Source organism: Phymastichus coffea, unplaced genomic scaffold, assembly GCF_024137745.1.
Source record: "Phymastichus coffea isolate CEN01 unplaced genomic scaffold, Cenicafe_Pcof_1.1 PCOF00087, whole genome shotgun sequence".
NCBI classification, from domain to species: domain Eukaryota; kingdom Metazoa; phylum Arthropoda; class Insecta; order Hymenoptera; family Eulophidae; genus Phymastichus; species Phymastichus coffea.
Window position 1 is genome coordinate 688317 of NW_026706898.1, and position 19611 is coordinate 707927.

Sequence of the window (19611 nt, forward strand, 5' to 3'; positions counted from 1 at the left end):
GTTGGAATGAAAAATTAATATAAATTGATTGGCTTATTCAAACTAATCTCAAAATAAAAGCCGATTGATAACTCAATAGAGGAATGAATTGAATTTCGTTCTATGCGAAAGTTTAACTACGAATAAACAAAGTAAGCAATAAAAGATATAAATTGACGAGTGATTTCGGTTTTGTTCAGCTACTAAAATATCGGAAATTGTTTTATAATTCTTTAATTGCAACCATAAACATCTATATACCCAAGTATTTATATTGTTTTTAACCGATGTCATTTATATCGCGAAAGATATGATTATAGAAAACTGTAATGCTTTTAGAATTCGTATTAAATTTTTTATCGTGTCTAAAACTTTTTAATGTTTTTCCAATACAGAATTTTGGAGGATTAGAACTTAAAACTTCACTGCTAACAGTTTTAAATCATAATCGAGTATCATTGAGTCGGCTATATCTCATATTGAATCACGGGAACATTTAATGCATATTGAATTTTGGAATTTCACCAAAAAAATTTTGGATCTGTATTTGTGCATTAAAATGAATGCGAAAAAAGGCAGAAAAAATAAGCGCGCGTGGTGCGCTATAGACATCACTAGTAACATTAAAAATGTATATTTAAAATTCACATTGAATAATACTTTACAAAATTTTTAAGATACATGGAAAACACACTTCATATATAATAATTATATTCTATAAAATAAATTAAATAGCGTTGCATTTAATGTATAGAAAATGTGGCACACTGGTTAATACAATATCAACGTTTTTTATTAATCTATTTACAAAATTATACAATTATTCACTACATACAAGATGGTGTACTATTAATGCAACAGGTGACAAAACTTCAATTTGAGCCACAAAAATTAAAGCGTAGATTGGTGAATTTTATACTCTATGGATAGACGAAAAAAGGCTCAACATTGAATTTTTCAGAGTTTTCCGATGACAAAAATAAAATGCACTTAACGAAAAGACATCTCAACCTTTACTTTACTTTCGTTAATAGCTTTTAAAGCTATTAACGAATTTAGAAAAGGCTTTTTAATAAATGTTACGTAAAAATGGAAGAATTTACTTTTAAGTTACAAAATTACAAGCTTGAAGTAGGCAGTGTATGTAATTGTCTGTTTAGATTCTACTGTGGTAAAAAACTTATTTTCTTCAATCAGTGAAAAATGTTTCTACAGTTTTAAATATACACTACATCTCTTAGTAATGGAAACAAGAGTTGTCTATTCGAAAAATTGTTTCGTTTGTCTCCCGCAAAATTTTCTCGCACATCACAGCATTCGCTTTTACAAAGAGTATCCAATCAATGCTCACTCGAATAATACACGTATAATCGATTAAGAAAAAAAATTATCACTTGCAAATCCAATTTCGCTCGGAAAAAAATTGCTGTTCATGAAATAACAATCTTTTTTCGTGACACTGATCTGTGATGAAAGGTGGCAAAATTAGGCACGTTTCGATCTTGAAAATCACACAAAGTATACTAAGCAAACGTCACCGTCTGCCATCGAACCAACGATCAAGACTTTTTGACAGTGTCGTCTTCATCTTCATCGTCGTCTCCCGTAAAAAACTTGGCCCTAACTCGATCGCCGCTATTAGAGGTGCCAAGTTCGACGTCAACTGTGAGCTCGGGCGAACTCTTGGACACGTTCAGGGTACTCGATTGGAAAGCTTCGTTTCGTTGACCAGCACGTTGGACAGTCGGCTGTCGCTGTCGTCCGCTGAAAAACTTGGGGAGGCTGTTGAAGCGCAGCGCTTTTAATCGTTTTCTCGATTTGGAGGAGCGCGTTCGAGGAGCACCAGTGGATGCTTGACCTCGGCGATGTTCCTTGGAGCGGTAGGCAGTGGCGTCACTCGAACTCGCGTGATCGGAGTTGCAGCTCGGCTCGTGTTCTCCGTCCACGCTCTGCTCGCGAAACAGGAAGCCCCGAGAAATTGCACCGCGAGGTGCTCTGTAATAGTCGGATTTTTGTTTTCAAAAAGAAATATATGCCAGAAGTCGCGCGTCACTCACTGCGATTGCCGTCTGTCAGTCATTTCGATGCTCTCGACGCCTTCGTCATCGATGTTCGCATCGACGGACGCCCGTCTGATGTCGATCGTTGGAATATTATGCGAGCGCGTTTGGTGCGTCTTTCCATCCGCTTCCACGTCTGCTTGGTCGAGGGAATCGTCGACTCCAAGATTGGTGGCACTTGGCCACGGTTGTATGCTGACCTTGGATGGCTTGCTCGTGCTGAGGAACGGCTTGCGATCCATGAGCTTGTGCTTGCTCGACAATTTTTTCATCGCGTCGAAAAATACACTGGACGATGATGATCGTCCGTTGCTCTTTGCTGGCGCAGCGCTGGAAAGGCTCTGCGACTCCGGCTCTTCTAGCGCGACCACTGTTTCGTTAGGCTTGTGAGCCAACCGACGAGATGGCAGAGGAGAGGAGCCACCCTGGCTGAAAAAACCGTTCTTACGTGAAATCCTCAGAGTGCGATTGTCGACCGTGGCCATTCTATTATTTGTGCTTTAATAGGAGTATTCGTACGCTCAAACTCGAAACGCGAGTGGACCTACGGAACCAGGACGGACGCGATCGTCGCGGCAAATTATATGAAAATTCTATGCAATTTTGCGCGTAGACGTGGGACCAAGTGTTCGCTCACTAATGTTTAATTTTCCCGTCAATCCTTACTCGTGATAACATTTTATGCGCGTCAGCCATTGCCGAAAGTTTCACGCCTTACCGTCTGTCAGTTCTGGAGAAATTTTCATTGTGTACGGCCAGATTGAAGCTCGAAGCTCTTGGAGATATGCCTTCCGGTTTCTTCTTATCGTCCTCCAATATGTTCGGCAGAAACATCGTTTGTTTTTCTTCGGGCACACTGATCGACAAATAACAATTGATTTCGATCGAGTGGTGAATTGTACATCTGTGACAATTGGAGATACAATGGTAGACTTACGTCATATTAGCAACGCTACCGCGATAAGTCTTGCGTTTGTAAGCAGCCGCAGCTTCAGTGTAGGGTAAAACCAAGTTTTCAGTGTCGTAGTATATGTCCTTGACGAGCGGTGGGCAACGATTCATCAACGTGTCAACGCCAAGATAGGAGACCTAATGCAAACAACAACCAAGTTGACTTAACAATATGAGCAAAATTTCAATTCCGCAGCGCTTAATGCTGAAATAGCACAACGACTGCGCGAGTCTCGTACCTTCACATGGCGATCGATCAACCAGTTCAGTTCGAAGTCTTCATCGTCGTCGCCGAAAGGATTTATTATTTGCTCGGCGACCTTTCGAAAGGCAAAATAGAGAAAGTCAGTGTTTGAATTGATCACGGTAAGATGAAGCTTTCGTTGGCAAATCGTACTTTGAGCAGGCCCATGTAGAAAAAGAATTGCAAAACTGTATAAGCAGGTATATAAATGTCTGTCTCAATCTGCGGACCCTTTTTCAAGGTTTCATTTTGCGTTTCAATGTATTGACGGCCGAAGAGTGCTACAAGGAAGAAGCAGTAAGTCGCCAGAGTAACGACTTGCGTGTAGACCAATGGAATGGAGACCCAATCGTAGCTCCATAGTAGACCGCACTTTTGTCGAAACTCATTGAATTCCTATTGTAAAAGGAAAGAATCAGATGTAACTGCAGCGATATTAATGAAAAAAGAGAGTAAATTATACCTCCATTATGATTTTCAAGCCCATAGGATCGGGTAATCGGTGGCTCGATCTAGCTTCCTTGAGTAGATTGATGAACCAGGTGCAAGGAATCCAGTAGGTATTGAATTCAAGGCTTGGCACAGATTCGAACAATTGCAGCTCCAAATGAGTCATAAATCCTATCAGGAGGAGGGACACGAAGACGTGAAAGAGTCTTCAAACGAAAAAAGAAACAAGTTCTCACCAGCATCGACGACGTGATCTAGGGTGGGGAATCGTCGTTTGACGGCCGAGCTGATGGATCGTAAAACAAGGATGAGCGACAGATTGAGGTAACGCATCAAAGCTCGCCTAAGCGTTCGCCCGTACTCGTCGCTCCCAATCACGTACAGCGCCACAGAGTGCATCACTCTTTTCAAAAAATCATGCATGATCGGTCAACAATCGTCTGCGATCGCCAAATAGCGACGGTCGTTCGGATACCCACTTGTCCGGCCACGGTATGGCCATGTACTGCTGCCACCACCTTTGCGCCACGTAGGCAACGTAGAAACCCAGGACAAAGCTGAGAGGTATATAGTTGATGAAGGCATCGCAATAGATAACGAATTTCTCGAACAAGGCTTTCTGATCGCCGCTGAGGGCGTTTCTGTAGAGGGCGGAGATGCCGCCGAAGATAATGAGGTAAATGGCCAGCTCGATATAGATGAGCTTGTAGAGGGAGCCTCGCCACATGAACAGTAGACGGGTGAAGCCGCCTCTGGTCGAGCTTGCGACCTCATATTGATAAGAGACCGTCATACTCGCGCTGCTGCAGCCTCGGGCTTGAGGCTAAAGGCCGGTTGACTTGTTTGGCTTGCACCACGCTGCTCGCGACCGCAACTGACCTTCGCGACTTGAGATCCGCATCGTCGCTCCTTCGTTTCCTGATTAAAGATTACATTTTATATTTATGTATTGCATAGGTTAAGGAAGTATGATGAGAATGCCAGTGATAAATGTCTTGCGAGTACTGAATGACATTTAAGTTTTTTGTTCGTAATAACAAATATGTATACTTATAAATTGATCAATCAATACCTAGTAACACGACTTTTTCTTCAAGTTAATAAAATGATTGCTTCGTGCTATACAAATCCTATTCGAACGTGTTATTAAAATAAGTATAAAAATGATATTGAGAACCTGAAGTAAACAGGCGTAAGTAAAATTTATGCAAATTTATCAGTGTATTGCGACAACATGAAGTTGGTAACTGCACACACACTTGCACACACACATACACAGCTTAAAGACCCTATCCTAGACCTACATAGATTTCTATCAGCAGACATTCATCCATCGTCGTTAATGTCTGGGGATTTGAACTAGCCTCTGCACAATCCTTCCTTGATCTTTCAACTAGTATAAATATCCGAATGGTATACCAATTTTGGAACTTAGTTGCATCATGAAAGAAGCATAATTAACGCGCCCGGAAGGACTGAGCGTTGCAACGATTAATATTTATATACTGAAAATACTTGAAACAACATTAAATTCATCATTTCTCATCTAAAAGAATTAATGTTCATATCGTCGGAGCTCAGAGCGAATGACTAATCACAGCGTAGCTCTAATTATTTGGCAAAGAAATGAGAGGAAAAAATGATTGCAATCGGTCGCGTTTGTCCGGGTTCGCCCCCTACCCCGTCACTCTCTCCCTCTCTCCGACTCGCGTGCGACGATACAAATATAGCTGCGAGCTCGCAAGCGATTTAGTACGAGAGAGCGAGATAGAGAGGCGAACTTTGTCTCAAGAGGCAAATGACTTTCTCACTGCGTCGTCGCGATCGAGGGCGCAGCCAGTTTTCAACGCTCAAATGTAAGGCTATGAGAGATCGCGTTCACTAAGGAAATCCGTGTCAAGGAGCCCCTGCCTGCGGTCATGTGATGCTGATGAGTCGCAATAATTAGGTCGCACATTGCAGCCTTACATGGATTATCCGAGTGCCTGTAATAATTTATAATGGGATCTATCGATCCCGTGCCGTGAGCAAGAATCGATGCCTCCGTTCTTTCTTCCGATGATAATTGAAAAGGCAGCTAGGCTCGTCTCTCTTGCGACGATAAGTGGCATCTCCAAGCTGACGACGGCATCGCGTGGCTTCGCGCACTCTCGCCGCGGATTATCAAGTTCAAAGGAGCGCCCGCGCACGTGTAGCGTTCGCGCGCCGTGGCGACGCTGACAAATCCGGAAAATTCAGTGGCGTGTCTCGTGCGTCTGAGAGTCAGCGAAATTAGTCTTGGCGTGCCGAGCCGCTTGAATTGATTGCTTGCCCTTTCAGCCTGTCGTACCTGTGTATTATCGACCCTCCCCCAATTAAACAGCATTCCTGCTTAATTCGTAAAAACGAAAATCAGTTGAACAGCTGGCTTATGGCAAATGGATAATTAACGATCTTTGCTTTCAATAACGTTTATTTCAGAGAAAAATATTTGCTTTAAAATTTCGAGTCTCGCTTCTTTATGAAAAATATATAAGAGCTCGTGAATTTACGTGCTTGTTGAATTCGAAAACTGTGTTTAGGTTCCGAGGAGTAGTAAAAATAAATCCACTTGCCTATTTTGTTTACGCGATGAATCGAAGCACGCCTAGACAGCATCGAGAGAAATATTGCAGCGGCCGATAGTTAAAGTCACGAGTGAATCAGCATTAATTCACAAAGAAACAACTGCAGGCGAAGTGGCAATAGCGAGAGCCAAGTCCGGGCCGCGTATAAAATGCCAGAAAATTCAATGAAACTGGCAGATTCGACAGCTCGCAAGCGATAGTTTAGAGGCCGTAAACGGGCGTAAGCAGTGCCGGCTGGGATGCGCGCGCTACAACGAGGTCTTTGACAGCTCAACTTTTTTTGGACGATCGCCGGTGAGGCCGAAGCCGAACCCGCGTGTGCGCGCCACTTGTTTTTATTTTGGTGGAAGGCCGCTTCCTGGCTCGCCCATTGTGCACCCGCTGCTTTAAATAACACTTTTCGCGCGGCACGCGAGCACCGGGGACAGATTGCAGGCCTTCGTATCGGCGGATCGGACATACCATGCCGCGCACCGTGCTCTGCGCCAAAGCGAGCGCCCGGGTAACGATACGTGCTGCTGCTGCGGCGCGCAACAAACTTTCCGCGAGCTTGCGCCGATGAAATTTGCTCGAGCTCGAACGCTCGCACGCCAACGAAGGGCGAACGGCGCAGTTCTGCGGGCGCTACGCGCGCCAGCAAGACGAAAACGAGGAAGAGCAATAGAAGGCCAGTCGGCTCGTGTGCGGCCGAGCTTATGCGCCGAGTTACACGGCATGAAAAGTTATGGGCTGGTTGCAAGGTGTATACGTGTGTAGGCAAGCCTCTGCGAGAGGCGCGCACGCAAATTCGCATGCCAAGAAATGAGCGCGCCGCTTGTTGGATACACACAAACACACTCGCGCACGTACATAGTCGGCATCAAATTCTCGATGTTACACTTTGACCGACGTGCGATTTGCCCCGATTGCTTTATACCTTCATTTGTCTTATGCTAATCCTTAACTTTTTTACTTCTTCCTTCTTCGTCGACCGAATTCATTATTCATACGGCAATTTTTACTTTCAAGGGACCGTGGCTCGACAGAAAACCTTGTCGGTGATTTTCCGCCGCGTGCGTGCACAAGATTTTCGGCAAAAGCATGTTATTGGCAATGGCATTGCTGACAAGCTTAAAATTAGATCTGTTAAATGTCGAAGTAGTCGGCTAACGTGTTATTTTTTCAGTGCACTTTTCGAGCATGGCCCAACGTGCTCGACGATGCTGTTCGTCCAAGGTGATACACATGGTAGTCGTGTGATTTCGATTGGATTCGACAATTTCGCGAATACAAAAGTTTCGATTGGAAAACAAACGATCCCCCTAGTCGTGTTCTTCACGCTTAGGCAAGCTCGCAGGAATAGGTATGGTTATATAATCATCCCGAGCGGAAAAGCAGTAAAAGTGCCATCCACTTTGTAAACCCTTGCTGCGCCAGAATCGTCGAGTGGCCATCTCTCTTCTTCCGAATTCGAAAGGGCGATCGCCCGTGGCTAAATCTAAATTTCGTTGGGAACTCGGCTGACGGCGACGCCACCTCGTAAACAAATAACCCGTCGTCAACATCCCTGAGAGCTCCATCGCGCGCAAATTATAAATAAATGCGCGGCGCGTACACGTGCGTCCGTGTGCAGCTTGCGCTGCATGATTTTCACAGATCGATCCGGGCTTTCGTCGCAGCCTTCGCTCGATCACATTTCTCACGGTCTTCTGGAATTTCACGGCTGAGATTTAACGAGGCTGCCAATCGTGCGCGCGAACTTCCCAGGCGCGAGAAGCCGCCGTCTCGCGTAGCGGATTTAATTTGAAATTCAAGACTTTATTTTTGTCTTTCTGGCCCTTACGCTTCATTCGAAAGGGATAGCGTTGAGCTTCCTCTTTCTGCACTTACTGGAGAGACAAAATCTGCCTGGATTAAGCCCCTCGGACAAAGCAGCTCTCGCAGACTTGGGGCGCATGATCTTGCACTGCTGGCTGGCTGATCGATCGGGCGAATTCAAATGCAGACGGCAAGACAGCTGCTTTGGGCATTGTCATGACACTTGAATTAACGATCACTCGTGCCTTCCCGCCTTACGTAATAGCCACACTAAATTTATAAATACACTCCATGTGATACTTTGCACTCCGAGATTTCGTCTTCGTGCAGCCGTCACGCTTGCCTTCAATCAACTTTACTTGTCGCAGAAACGACAGCTCGTCGGTTGAAAGCTCTCACTCGCGAAGGGTGAGACACTCCCGAATGGCCAATTTGTCGGTGATCGCCAGACCGCAGACAAGTAGAAATGGGGGGGGGGGGCGAAGGAGCAGAGGTGAGTGGCGCTCGTATGCTGATCGAACAGCGGGTACTTGCTTGCTGGGCGCTCGTTGGCCAACAACTAAGCTGCCGCCGTGTTACGCTCTGCACACAGGCTCGAAAAGCTCGCGCGCGCTCCTCGCCGCTGGCTGATCGCTCGCCTCCATATCTATACCTATCCGCCAGGCCGTCTTCGCAATCCTTCGTATCTTCCCCTTCGCCCGCTGCCTCCTTTTCGCTTAATCATTCAACTTCGCAATCTTTCTTCCACGCCAGTGCAAGCGGCGCATAGTCTGCTTTCATCGTTCGTCAAACATGTGAACACCTGTTATCGGACGACAATCATGCCAATCGCCCTCGCAACTGATTTCAAGGCTCTTTCTCTGTTATCTTCGGGATTTTCTGACTATAGTGTCGTTGGACGAGAACATATCGGGAAAAGTTACTCGGCATCGCGGAGAGTTTCGTTCGGTGATCGTTCGCGCCGGTTGTTGCGCGCGCTCTCTAGAAAGTGGGCAACCACCCAAGAGTTTAAAAAGACTCGAATGTCAAGCTCATGCATGCGTCAAGCCGAAAATCCTTTGGTCGAATTGTCGAGTGATTTATAAGTGACGCAATTTACTTGAAAATAATTTGCAGCGAAGCAAAAAAAAAAAAAGCCAAAGAAATATTTTTCGTAAAGTGACTAAATAATTACCTGTTTATTTGACTACTATTTGTAATGCTCAATCATATTTGGATAGCAATAAGGTGAGAATGATTCAGCGCGATTTATATAGATTTCTTATTATTTTATTGACGACGAAAGATTAAGAGCATCGTTGAGAAACATTGTTTGCTTGCAGTCATTTCCTTTGAATTATCAGACTTTCAGTAATATATCATACTCTACGATTTCCAATTTTCATTGATAGCTAAATACGTATAAATCTCTTTTGAATATTTTATTTATCCAGTTTCATTACTCTCAGCTACGAGAATTGCAAAATTAACATATATGAGAATCATGAATGATTATCGTATTTTCTCGTCAAAATAATCATTAAAAAAAGAACGTAATCACAGTTAGATTTGCGTTGCTGAAATTCAATTCGATTTTCACGCCAGTGATGAAAATCGGACGAGCAATAAATAAATCTTATTTTCCATTTCTATGGGGATTGAGGTATGTTTACAGAGAGATTTTAACACTTCCAAAATAACATGAATTCTGACACATGACTAGACTACTGCGCAGCTATCTGTGTGCAAGCTAGTTCTACAGATTCATAAAAAGGAGCGTATTTGGAAAACAAATATGAACAATTATGAGATACACCTAAGTTAATTAATAAATGTCAATCTAGAATGAGTAACAGAGTACTATTTATTTTACATGACAATTTCTTAATTTTCAATCTATGTGTATTAATTAATTTACTTGTTTCTCATAATTGTTCATTTTTGTTTTCAAAATACGCGTCTCTTATAAATATTTGGTCATTAGTTAGAAGAAAAAGAAGAATGAGCTCGAAAAGGTTGTACGAGCGAGTGCGAGCTTATAGCCAAACTCACTCGTGAGGTGAAAGGAAGAATGAGGTTGGTAAGGCGGAAGCGTTTCATCACTTTCGTCCCGGTATTACCAACTGAACTCGTCGGCGAAGCTCAACGGTCGATAACTGCATCATGCGCTTGATTGGAGCGCGGGTTGTTGTTGCCATTGGTGCGTGTTATTGCATCGTAAGCTTAGCAATTCGCAAAAAATAAGTAAAATAAATTTGAAGCTTTATTTTCTTATAGAATCCCTGGATATAAAGCTCTGAAAATTTCAGAATTAATTTTTCCTACCTCGGTTTACCATATATCTAAAATACATCCATTTTTTAAAGAATATCATTTCAGATTATATGTTTTTACAGGTCCAGCTGATAAATCAACCGGCTACTATTTCGAACGCCACCTAAGCTCATAGCAAACCATTAGCTTTCTCCTCTTGGTTGCACGCAAGTTCATTGAACGAAGGTTTCGATCTGTGTTGGCTCTCTGCACTGTGCATAAAGGTTTCAAACTCGGTTGAAAAAGAGGTCGACAAGATACTCAAAGGTACATACAGTGCAGACGGTTGTTATAGAAACATCCTCGTTGTTTGTTATATATAGTTTTTTTATCGTACGCGTCTGGATGTATCTGTCGTGCAGTAGCAAAAGATGCTAGCTCCTCTAACCTAACTAAATTTTGCAAAGATTATGAACTGGTTGATGCCTGTTTGCATGTGAGTAAAACTTTTTCAACACATTCAAGCTTCCCGTACTTTTTGTTTTTAATTCGCTGTTGAATTTAAATATTATTCTACTCTCTTTTGTTACAGAAAAACATGGCGCACAAGTCAATTTTATTACAAAAACAAATCAGAGACAACTCAGAAGATTTACAAAAAGAGTTTCTTGATATGGAAGCATGGGAAGAACAGATGAAAAAAAAAGACTTTGAAATTCGGCATATGAAGGATGAGAAGGTATTTAAAAACTCTTAACCCTGTGAACTTGAAAGTGAATTTCTTTGTTCTCATAAAACAAAAAGTTTATGTAAAGTAAAATTGTACACATTTCTGAATAAGTCAAAATGTCTTTTTTTGTAGTATTTCTGTATTATTTCCAATATAAAAATTTAATAAACATTAATTATTTATTATACAATGCTAAAAACTAATTGAACAAATAAAAAAATAAAACAATCAAGTGCTTATTAATCTTCACAGTACATCTACATCATTTTTTAACAAAAAATCTATAAATCATTGCTTTTTTCCAGTTTTTAAAGTGTATTAAATTTGTTCTAATGTGTAAAACTAAACATTTATATTTGTAAAATTTCCATTTTTCAAGGTTCTTCCTCCTGTCAGAACTAAAAAGAACAAGAAGAAGGTAACCCCTTACAGTAGAGAGGAAAAACCAAAAGCCAAACGAATTGCATCTTCTGACTATAAATCATGGGACAAATTTGATGTTGTAAGTTATTAAATATTTTGTTTATTTGTAATTATTTCTTCTCTATATTGCATCAACTTTTATATTTAGGAAAAAGCATGTGATGAACTTGATGAAAAAACAGTTTCAAAATCAAAGAAAGAAAAAGTTGAATTTGAAATTCCTTCTTCGGAACAATTAGAAAAAGAACACACTGAAGCAAACAAATACAAAGATGAAGGTAATCTTCTAGTTAAAAAGCAAGAATGGGCTGCTGCCATAGGAAAATATAATCAGGCTCTTAAAATATTTCCACATGATGCTGTGTTTTATGCTAATCGAGCACTTTGCCAGTTAAAGTTAAACAAGTAAATATAATTTTTTAGTGTTAGTTATTCTATCATGGTTATGTTATAGCAATAATATAACATGTATTTTATTATTACAGCTTATATTCTGCAGAGGCTGACTGTACAGCTGCCTTGAATCTCAATTCAAACTACATTAAAGCTTATCATAGAAGAGCTTCAGCAAGAATAGAATTAAAACACTATGAAGATGCTAAAAAGGATATAGAAACAGTAATAAAATTAGAACCATCTAATAAAGAAGCTAAATGTATGTTAGTCCAAGTGCAAGAACGCATTGATGCACAAGCTTCAAAGGTGAAAATAATTTCTAGTGTTAATTTACTTTAAAATTTAATTTGTATTTTATGAATTAATTATAATTCAGAGAATAGACATTTCTGGAAGTGAAAGCAGTAATTTTGAAAAAAGAATTGGAGAAAAATTGTTTGAAAAAAAATCTATTTTAGAAAATACAAAATATAATGACAATACTGAAAATAAAAATAAGAAAACAGCAATAACCGAAGAATTTATTACTGAAACTAACAGTGGTGTATTTAAACAAACTATTGAACATAAAGATGACCAAAAAATTGAAAAAATAAAACTTCAAGAAACTGAATCAACTGAAGGTTTACCACCATGGTTACCTAAATTGAAAGAAAACGTTAGCATTATTGAACCTTTAACAGAAGCTTCTCAAAAGTCTAAACAAGTAATTTCTGAAATTTTATTTCAATTACAGTATATATTTATATTAGTTACTCGATCTAAAGAAGTTTACATATGTTTTAGAAACTAAAGAGGATACTCATCAAAGAATTACCATCAAATGAATCGATATTTAAAGATGTCGTTGACGAATTAGCTGTAGGAAACCTAGAAAGCTCATCCAAAGGAAATAATATTAATAAGCCTAATGTTAATAGTAAACTGGTTACTCAACTTCCTATTAGCAATCTTAATGAAAGAAAAAACTCAAATGTAATGTATAACTTGCCTCCACCTCCAAAATCAGCAGTAGCATTTCTTTTAGATTGGCGAAAATGTTGTTCTACAGAATACAGATATAAATATTTGAAGGTAAAACCAGTGTTCAAATATTGAAATAAATTAATGCTTTTTAACATATACCTAAAACCACTTTTGTTTCAGCAAATTAATCCTAAAAATCTTCCAGGCATATTTAAAGATTCTATGGAATCTAATATTTTTAGTGAAATTTTACAAATTTTAAATTTACATTTTACTGCTGATGATAATATTTACGATTTTTTGAATTGTTTGGCGAAACTCAAACGATTTAAAACCCTGGTGTTATTTATGAGTGCATCTGATAAAGAAGGTAAATGATTATTATTTTAATATTTTTTATGAATTGATGAAAAAGTCATGGAAAATCTACTGAATTCATAATTTTTAGCTTTAAAAAGTCTCTTCAATCGTTGCAAAAATAAAGAAGGCAGAACCGAAGAGGATTTACGAAATCTACACGCTACTTACGAGATGTAAAATAATTGTTGGAAGAGTCGTGTGCAGTGTACAAATATTTTCCTCGTGGCAACATATTCATTACATGAAATAGTTTAAGATTTATTAAATTATTGAAAATTGATATAAGATAGAAGCTTAAGGAAAATAGCTATCATTTGAAAAGATTAAGACGCATTTAAATATCTAATAGTTATAAACGAGATAAAACTCGAGTAGCAAAGATTACAAAACTGTTTCTATTAAAAGTTTTTAATTATTTTTAAATTCAATATGTTCGAATAATTAGTATATTTTAAGTTTTAAATATACATTAAAAATCATTTCAATCAAATATGTTTCAGTTTTACCTCTATTTTTGATATCAAACATGCATCAACACTACCTTAAAGTAGTGAAAAACATTTCATTGTTGTCAGTATCAATCGAGCATTACCTACAAAAACCATCAGTTTTTGTCCAATTCTTCTAATGGCGTATGAAACGCGCATAGAGTTCCAAAGTTCGCAGAGACTATGAAAATATTCGCGGCGAATCAGATTATAATCTGATTCGAATTCCGTCGGCGCACGATATACCTATCAGAGAACGAGCCGAGCACAAGGCACATCTGGCAGTGCGCGCGCGCTCACAGTAGTTAGTTCGCAGGCGCCAGTTGTGCGTGCAGCTTATACTCGCGTGCATTTACACGACTCGCCTTGTTGCGACGTAAACATATACATTCCCATACAGGTATGAGATACCTGGCTGCCCTCGACGTCGGCACCACGACCATTCGTTGCCATGTTCTCGACGAAGCCGCCAATAATGTCTCTGTCTGCTCCGAAAAGGTTCGCTCGTACAATATCTTTTTAACTCTCGTGTATCGATCTCCCGCATGCTTGCCTGCCTGCTTACGACCCTACATGTGCGGGCGTTGCTCTGCAGCTGTCGTTCTTTTCTTTTCTTTTTATTGTACCTATAGGTCGGCGTGAGGGTCATGCGTTGGTAAATGTTTTTCTGAAAAACTCCACCAACTAAATTTTACTTAATAAACTTAGCCAATACTTTCTCATTGATCGTGTTGAAATTTTAATCGCCACTGAGTTGCGATATATCAACCGGTATGTTTGCTATGTCAACTGCTTGGTTAAAGACTTTCACTGACATTGGTTTTTTTAAATTGCGCCAATTAATACAGCTCCATGCATAACTTAGACTAACATTCTCATGCGTCACGAGGGAATAATATAATTTTAAAAAGTCTCATATAGGCCGCATACGTATTGAAACTACTTTTAGAGTGCGCCTATCAGTGATGAGAGATAATATTCGTCGAGTGCGTATGGTACGAATGCATTTTTTCCTTTAAAATAAGCCAATGCGATAGATAAACATTTTAAAGTAGATTATTTTAATTTGTATTAAAACGTCTGCGACTATATTTAAAAAGACAGAATTGAAAATATAAAATAGTTTTCTTATATGTAAATCATTAATTTATAAATTTATGAAACTTATGAAATAATATATGTTCATATAACTCATTCTACATAATTATTTTCGATTTCCCAATGTATCTTGTTGATGAAGAAAGCATGATTTATGTAAGATAATAAAGCATTATTTATAAAATCCAAGGATGCACAACTATCGTTAACAGCACAGTTGAAACCGGTTCAAAAGCCGGAAATTAAATAATGTGCAGAGCCACTGAAAGGTTCAAGGACCAAATTACAACGAGTTCATGTATATCTATATGTACAACAGTTGCTTTTATAAGAGCTGAAATTGGTGTGTAAAGACGTAACGCGGTTGAATAAAAAATGATAATGGTCGATGGAAAAACTTTTCCTGGAATATAAAAAAAAACAGCTTGAACTATTATTTTATTGATCCTAGATGGAACTGCTGTATCCGAAGCCTGGTTATGTAGAAATCGATCCTGACTGGTTATGGGATACCGTAGTTCGAGTTACCAAGCAGGCCATTGAAGGTGAGAACGTAACATTTGTCAAAACAAAAATTGAGGCAAACTGAATCACGATCCGCGATTTTCATAAATTCTTTTTCAATTAAAAGAACAATGACTAAATTATAGAAAGCGGCGTTGACCCATCAAAAATTGAAACGTTGGGCATATCAACACAGAGATGTAGCGTGATCACTTGGAACCGCGAATCAGGAAAGCATTACCACAAGTGAGTCTTTCAAAAGAAATTTCATAGTCAAAAAGACTAATCTTTTAATCACATCTTTTATATTCACATTTACAGCTTTGTAACATGGAAAGACCTACGAGCAGATTCGCTCGTGAAAAGTTGGAATTCGTCCTTGACTATGCAAGGCTTGCGACTAGGCTCGCGGCTGCTGTATTCAATATCGCGAAGCAAAAGATTTCAAGCTGGTAGTGTCCTTCGACTTATGAACAATCAGGTCGGTCATATTAAATATTAGAAATAAGTTATGAATGTGCTATGTGTACATGAAATCGTTCTTCAAATATCATTTTTTAAATTTATTGTTTTTGCAAAAGTAAAGAAGAAATTATAAAATTGTTCGTGTGAAAATGAGATGAGTTTATAGATAAATATTGTAAATACATACATTGCTAATATAAAAAGTTGTGAGTTTACGACCCTGTTGAAAATATCACATGATTCATTTCGATGTGGCAAATGATGGTTAAAAGTATTGTGTATTCTAATTTACTTTATGTATTAATGAATAGTAAGACTTATTGATAAAATAGCACTTAATAACGAATTAATAAAAATACATGAGTTAAACGTGACAATTATTACGGGTTACGACTCACTGAAAATAAGAATCGATAGTCATTGTATCAATAACATAAGAACATCATTCTTATAACATGCTGTTATGTGTCGATCAATTGTTGGAAAAAGAACAATTGCGTTGCTAAACAATTTGTTACTTTCTCTTTATTTTTTCCGATTTTTCCAGTTACTTATGTTAACAGCTTAATACTGATTATACACGTTGTCAAGTTATTTTGAATTTCGCTAATAAAGTTATAATTCTGATTTCTTTTATAATAATTTACATTGCCATGTATTGCACGAATGTGTGAAAGTTACATTTTGGAGGCTCATAAGTAACAATACATAACAAAAAGCATCTATCAAAATTTGCTGGAACGATAAACAACTTTTTGAAGAGCCACAGTGACACAACAAATTTGGTTGCTATTCGACTGCGTGAATACGTGAAAATAATTCTGGCAGGATAGACAGTATGAAGGTATTAATCAAAATATAATTTCAGATAACTCTACGTTTATTATGGGCTTTGGAAAACGTTGAAGGTCTGAGAGCGGCGGCTACGAATGGCACTGCAATCTTCGGCGGTGTTGATTGTTGGCTCTTATACAAGTTGACAGGTGTGTGTGTGTGTTTGTGTGACATGAGATATTACAGCAATAGAATATTCTCTTTGCTACACATTTTGTGTATGCTATTGTTACGGCTTTCAATTTGCATGATGCTGACGTAGTGCTTTGTATTTCGTAAGTGTATCGTTTAACGAAAAGCTATTACATCACATTTTCTAAACTTTTAAAACTTCTATGTGTATTAACCGAACAAGTGTTTGTTGAGGTAAATGCCAGCTTTTGAGACACTAGAGCTATTTTTGACTATTTATCGAAATAAATTTTGAGAGCAATTGGAGCAGTTAAAAGTGTAGTTAAACTATTTCTATTGATGTTTCGTAAATTACACAAAGAAAAAAAAATAGAATAATGCTTTTATTTAAAGAATATTGACGAAAAATATTAAAATTATAGGTCAACATATTACTGACGTAGCAAGTGCCTCGGCCTCGGGACTGTTTGATCCTTACACAATGTCATGGGCTGGATGGGCGCAACATATATTCAACCTGCCAGGAAAAATGTTTCCAAAAGTCGTGGACACGGTTGGTAATTTTGGACATACGTCGACTACGGTTTTCGGTGCTAAGATACCTATTTCATGCTCGATGGCCGATCAGGCGGCATCGCTTTTCGGCTCCGGATGCATTAAGCCTGGAGATTTGAAACTTACCATGGGTACCGGTAGTTTCATTAATGTCAATAGTGGTAGTAACGTTCATGCGCTGAGTGCAGGTAGGTGCAGTTGATTATTTCTAAAATAAATCGAAAACAATTGACATTAATTTCTGTTACAGGTTTGTATCCATTAGTTGGTTGGCGCATGGGCTCTAAGATTTCATACGTACTTGAAGGCTTATCTAATGATAATGGAGCCGTTATAGAATGGGCTAAATCATCTGGTAAGCTATAAATAAAAAAATTATGAATGAAATATAATTTTTAACTAAACGCTAATTTTTCTTTCAGAACTCATAGAAGATCCGTTGGATACATGCGTGCTAGCGAATTCTGTGAAAGACACCGACGGAGTTTACTTTATACCCGCTTTCAGTGGTTTACAGGTATAATTAGTTAATTTATTAGATAGAATGACGTAGAAACTTTAATTAAAGTATAAATGATTGTTTTTAGGGACCTATAAGCGACGAGAATGCAGCTGCGGGATTTATTGGCGTTAAACCCACTACTCAGAAAGCTCACCTTATACGTTCGATGTTAGAAAGTTTAGTTTTCAGAGTATTATTGATATACGAGTGCGTTCAACGAGAAACGAAATACTCGTTCAAAGAAATAAAGTACGACATAGAGTAAAATTATAATATTTGAATATTATTTCTTTCTATGACAGTGAATATTTTTTTTAATGGTATACATTTTTTTTCAGGGTCGATGGAGGAGTTTCCAAGAACGATTTTACAATGCAACTTTTAGCTGACTTAACAGGTTTAGAAGTAGAGCGAAGTACAAGTAGCGAAATGTCGATATTGGGGGTAGCATTTCTTGCCGGACTGCAACAAGGTATTGTTTCATTTATTTGTTTTGTTTTTTTTCTTTAAGAGAATTATTATTTATAAAGTTACTCACAACATTCATTCATCCAGGTATTTGGAAAAACAAAGAGGATATATTCAAATTGCGCCAAGTAGACAAAATTTTTTATCCTAACAAAGAAAGGCAAGCCGCATACGAGCCAGTGATCAAAGAGTGGAGAAGAGCCATTGAAAGATTCACAAACTGGTACTGACAGTACGCCAATACATCGCGAAATTGTAGAAGTGACAGAGAGAAATACCGTAAAAATCTGCATTACTTAAAAATACTCACAAATTTACTGGCGTTCATTTTCATACTAGTGTTCGCCCGAGCCCTAAGTTTGAAGAACTACAGCTCCAAGCATAAATGAATCATCGAGAGTATTTTTAGATTTATAACACCATATTTATAACACAATATTGCCATGAGACTGACTCACGTAAAACTAGACGTAAAAGATGACAGGGAAATGAATTTTTGTACGATAATTTAAAAGATTATTCGTGCAGCAAAGGAGTATTGTTTTAGTATATAATCGCCGACTTGTCATTGTTGTTATGGATACTAGAATTTTTATATACTGTTATAAATATATAAATACTTGGACTAAAGTGCCTGTCATATAGCATTTGATGAATTAAAATTTGTACATAATGAAATCGATATTTTTATACAGCTGTTAAAATAAAAGTCATGTTAATATAAATCTTTGTAATTATAATTAATCCAAATACTTCTACATATAGAATAGATTTTTTCTATGAATCTTACTTTATTGATATAATACTAAAAATCTGAACGACAATCGTTTAGAAAAGTTAGTTAAACGAATAAAAAGGTGCAATCATTCATTTCAGATCGATGTTGATTTTTAATCAAGCGTGAATTCCATTAGACCTTGCCGATAGCGATGCCCTTTTTAAGTAATCTAACACAATGTTGCCGTAATTTATCTATCAAGATTCTTAATTTATTCTATAAGCTACTTGGATTTATTTACACGCGCGTGATAGCTAAATACCGTGTTATGGTAGCAATCACACATCAGTAATATCATTGACTATTTATAAGCGTAACACAGAAAAAAGATCTGATTTTATTCGAAAAAAATAGAAATAAAAAATATCTAAATATTGAATCAGGTTATGCTAATTGATGCCTGGTCTTTAGTTAAAAAATACCACATCTATTCCTACATTTTACGACAGCATGGAAATCAGTTGGGTGTATCAGTTTTATTTTGCGAAATCTTTTTAATTATTCGATCATGAAATATAGTTTTATGAAAATAATCTACAGCCAGGCTTGACAAGTATTCTTAATGATTTAGTAATTTTCTCAAAATTAATAGT

The 19611-nt window shown here is 38.1% G+C and overlaps 3 protein-coding genes across 6 annotated transcripts in view; 2 read left to right on the forward strand and 1 right to left on the reverse strand.

Moving 5' to 3' along the window:
• The window catches only part of LOC131669084 (RNA polymerase II-associated protein 3-like), a 48786-nt gene extending 35145 nt beyond the window's left edge, over nt 1–13641 (forward strand). Inside the window, exons 1-10 of one of the 4 annotated variants that reach the window (XM_058943700.1) lie at nt 9296–9314; nt 10463–10815; nt 10912–11058; nt 11429–11551; nt 11621–11877; nt 11958–12174; nt 12245–12574; nt 12655–12942; nt 13015–13204; nt 13283–13641. In XM_058943700.1, the coding sequence (XP_058799683.1) occupies nt 10918–11058; nt 11429–11551; nt 11621–11877; nt 11958–12174; nt 12245–12574; nt 12655–12942; nt 13015–13204; nt 13283–13371 (1635 nt within the window). In that variant the 5' untranslated portion in view covers nt 9296–9314; nt 10463–10815; nt 10912–10917 and the 3' untranslated portion in view covers nt 13372–13641. The other 3 variants (XM_058943697.1, XM_058943698.1, XM_058943699.1) reach the window with 3 other exon arrangements.
• Nucleotides 669–8487, reverse strand: LOC131669083 (bestrophin-4-like). The gene is made up of 10 exons (XM_058943696.1): nt 8160–8487; nt 4164–4602; nt 3921–4087; nt 3698–3855; nt 3388–3630; nt 3230–3310; nt 2977–3128; nt 2758–2895; nt 2037–2468; nt 669–1974 (listed from the first exon to the last, which is right to left on the reverse strand). Exons 2-10 carry the CDS (start codon nt 4475–4477, stop codon nt 1539–1541), a joined length of 2121 nt encoding a protein of 706 aa, XP_058799679.1. The 5' UTR covers nt 4478–4602; nt 8160–8487; the 3' UTR covers nt 669–1538.
• Nucleotides 13642–13772: 131 nt separating the features above from the next.
• LOC131669085 (putative glycerol kinase 5) lies at nt 13773–18973 on the forward strand. Its single transcript, XM_058943702.1, has 11 exons — nt 13773–14180; nt 15232–15325; nt 15431–15530; nt 15606–15765; nt 16618–16732; nt 17138–17458; nt 17521–17625; nt 17693–17787; nt 17858–18021; nt 18111–18244; nt 18328–18973. Exons 1-11 carry the CDS (start codon nt 14085–14087, stop codon nt 18468–18470), a joined length of 1527 nt encoding a protein of 508 aa, XP_058799685.1. The 5' UTR covers nt 13773–14084; the 3' UTR covers nt 18471–18973.
• The last annotated feature ends 638 nt before the right edge of the window (nt 18974–19611 follow it).

Bases quoted from the DNA above. Each gene is read 5' to 3' on its own strand.
- LOC131669083 (XM_058943696.1), bottom strand. From the start codon at position 4,477: ATGACGGTCTCTTATCAATATGAGGTCGCAAGCTCGACCAGAGGCGGC. The intron at 4,088-4,163 runs GTGGGTATCCGA...TTTTTTGAAAAG, and splicing joins GCCATACCGTGGCCGGACAA to AGTGATGCACTCTGTGGCGC. The intron at 3,856-3,920 runs GTGAGAACTTGT...TCCTCCTGATAG, and splicing joins AGATCACGTCGTCGATGCTG to GATTTATGACTCATTTGGAG.
- LOC131669085 (XM_058943702.1), top strand. From the start codon at position 14,085: ATGAGATACCTGGCTGCCCTCGACGTCGGCACCACGACCATTCGTTGC. The intron at 15,326-15,430 runs GTGAGAACGTAA...ACTAAATTATAG, and splicing joins TACCAAGCAGGCCATTGAAG to AAAGCGGCGTTGACCCATCA. The intron at 17,788-17,857 runs GTATAATTAGTT...GATTGTTTTTAG, and splicing joins CCGCTTTCAGTGGTTTACAG to GGACCTATAAGCGACGAGAA.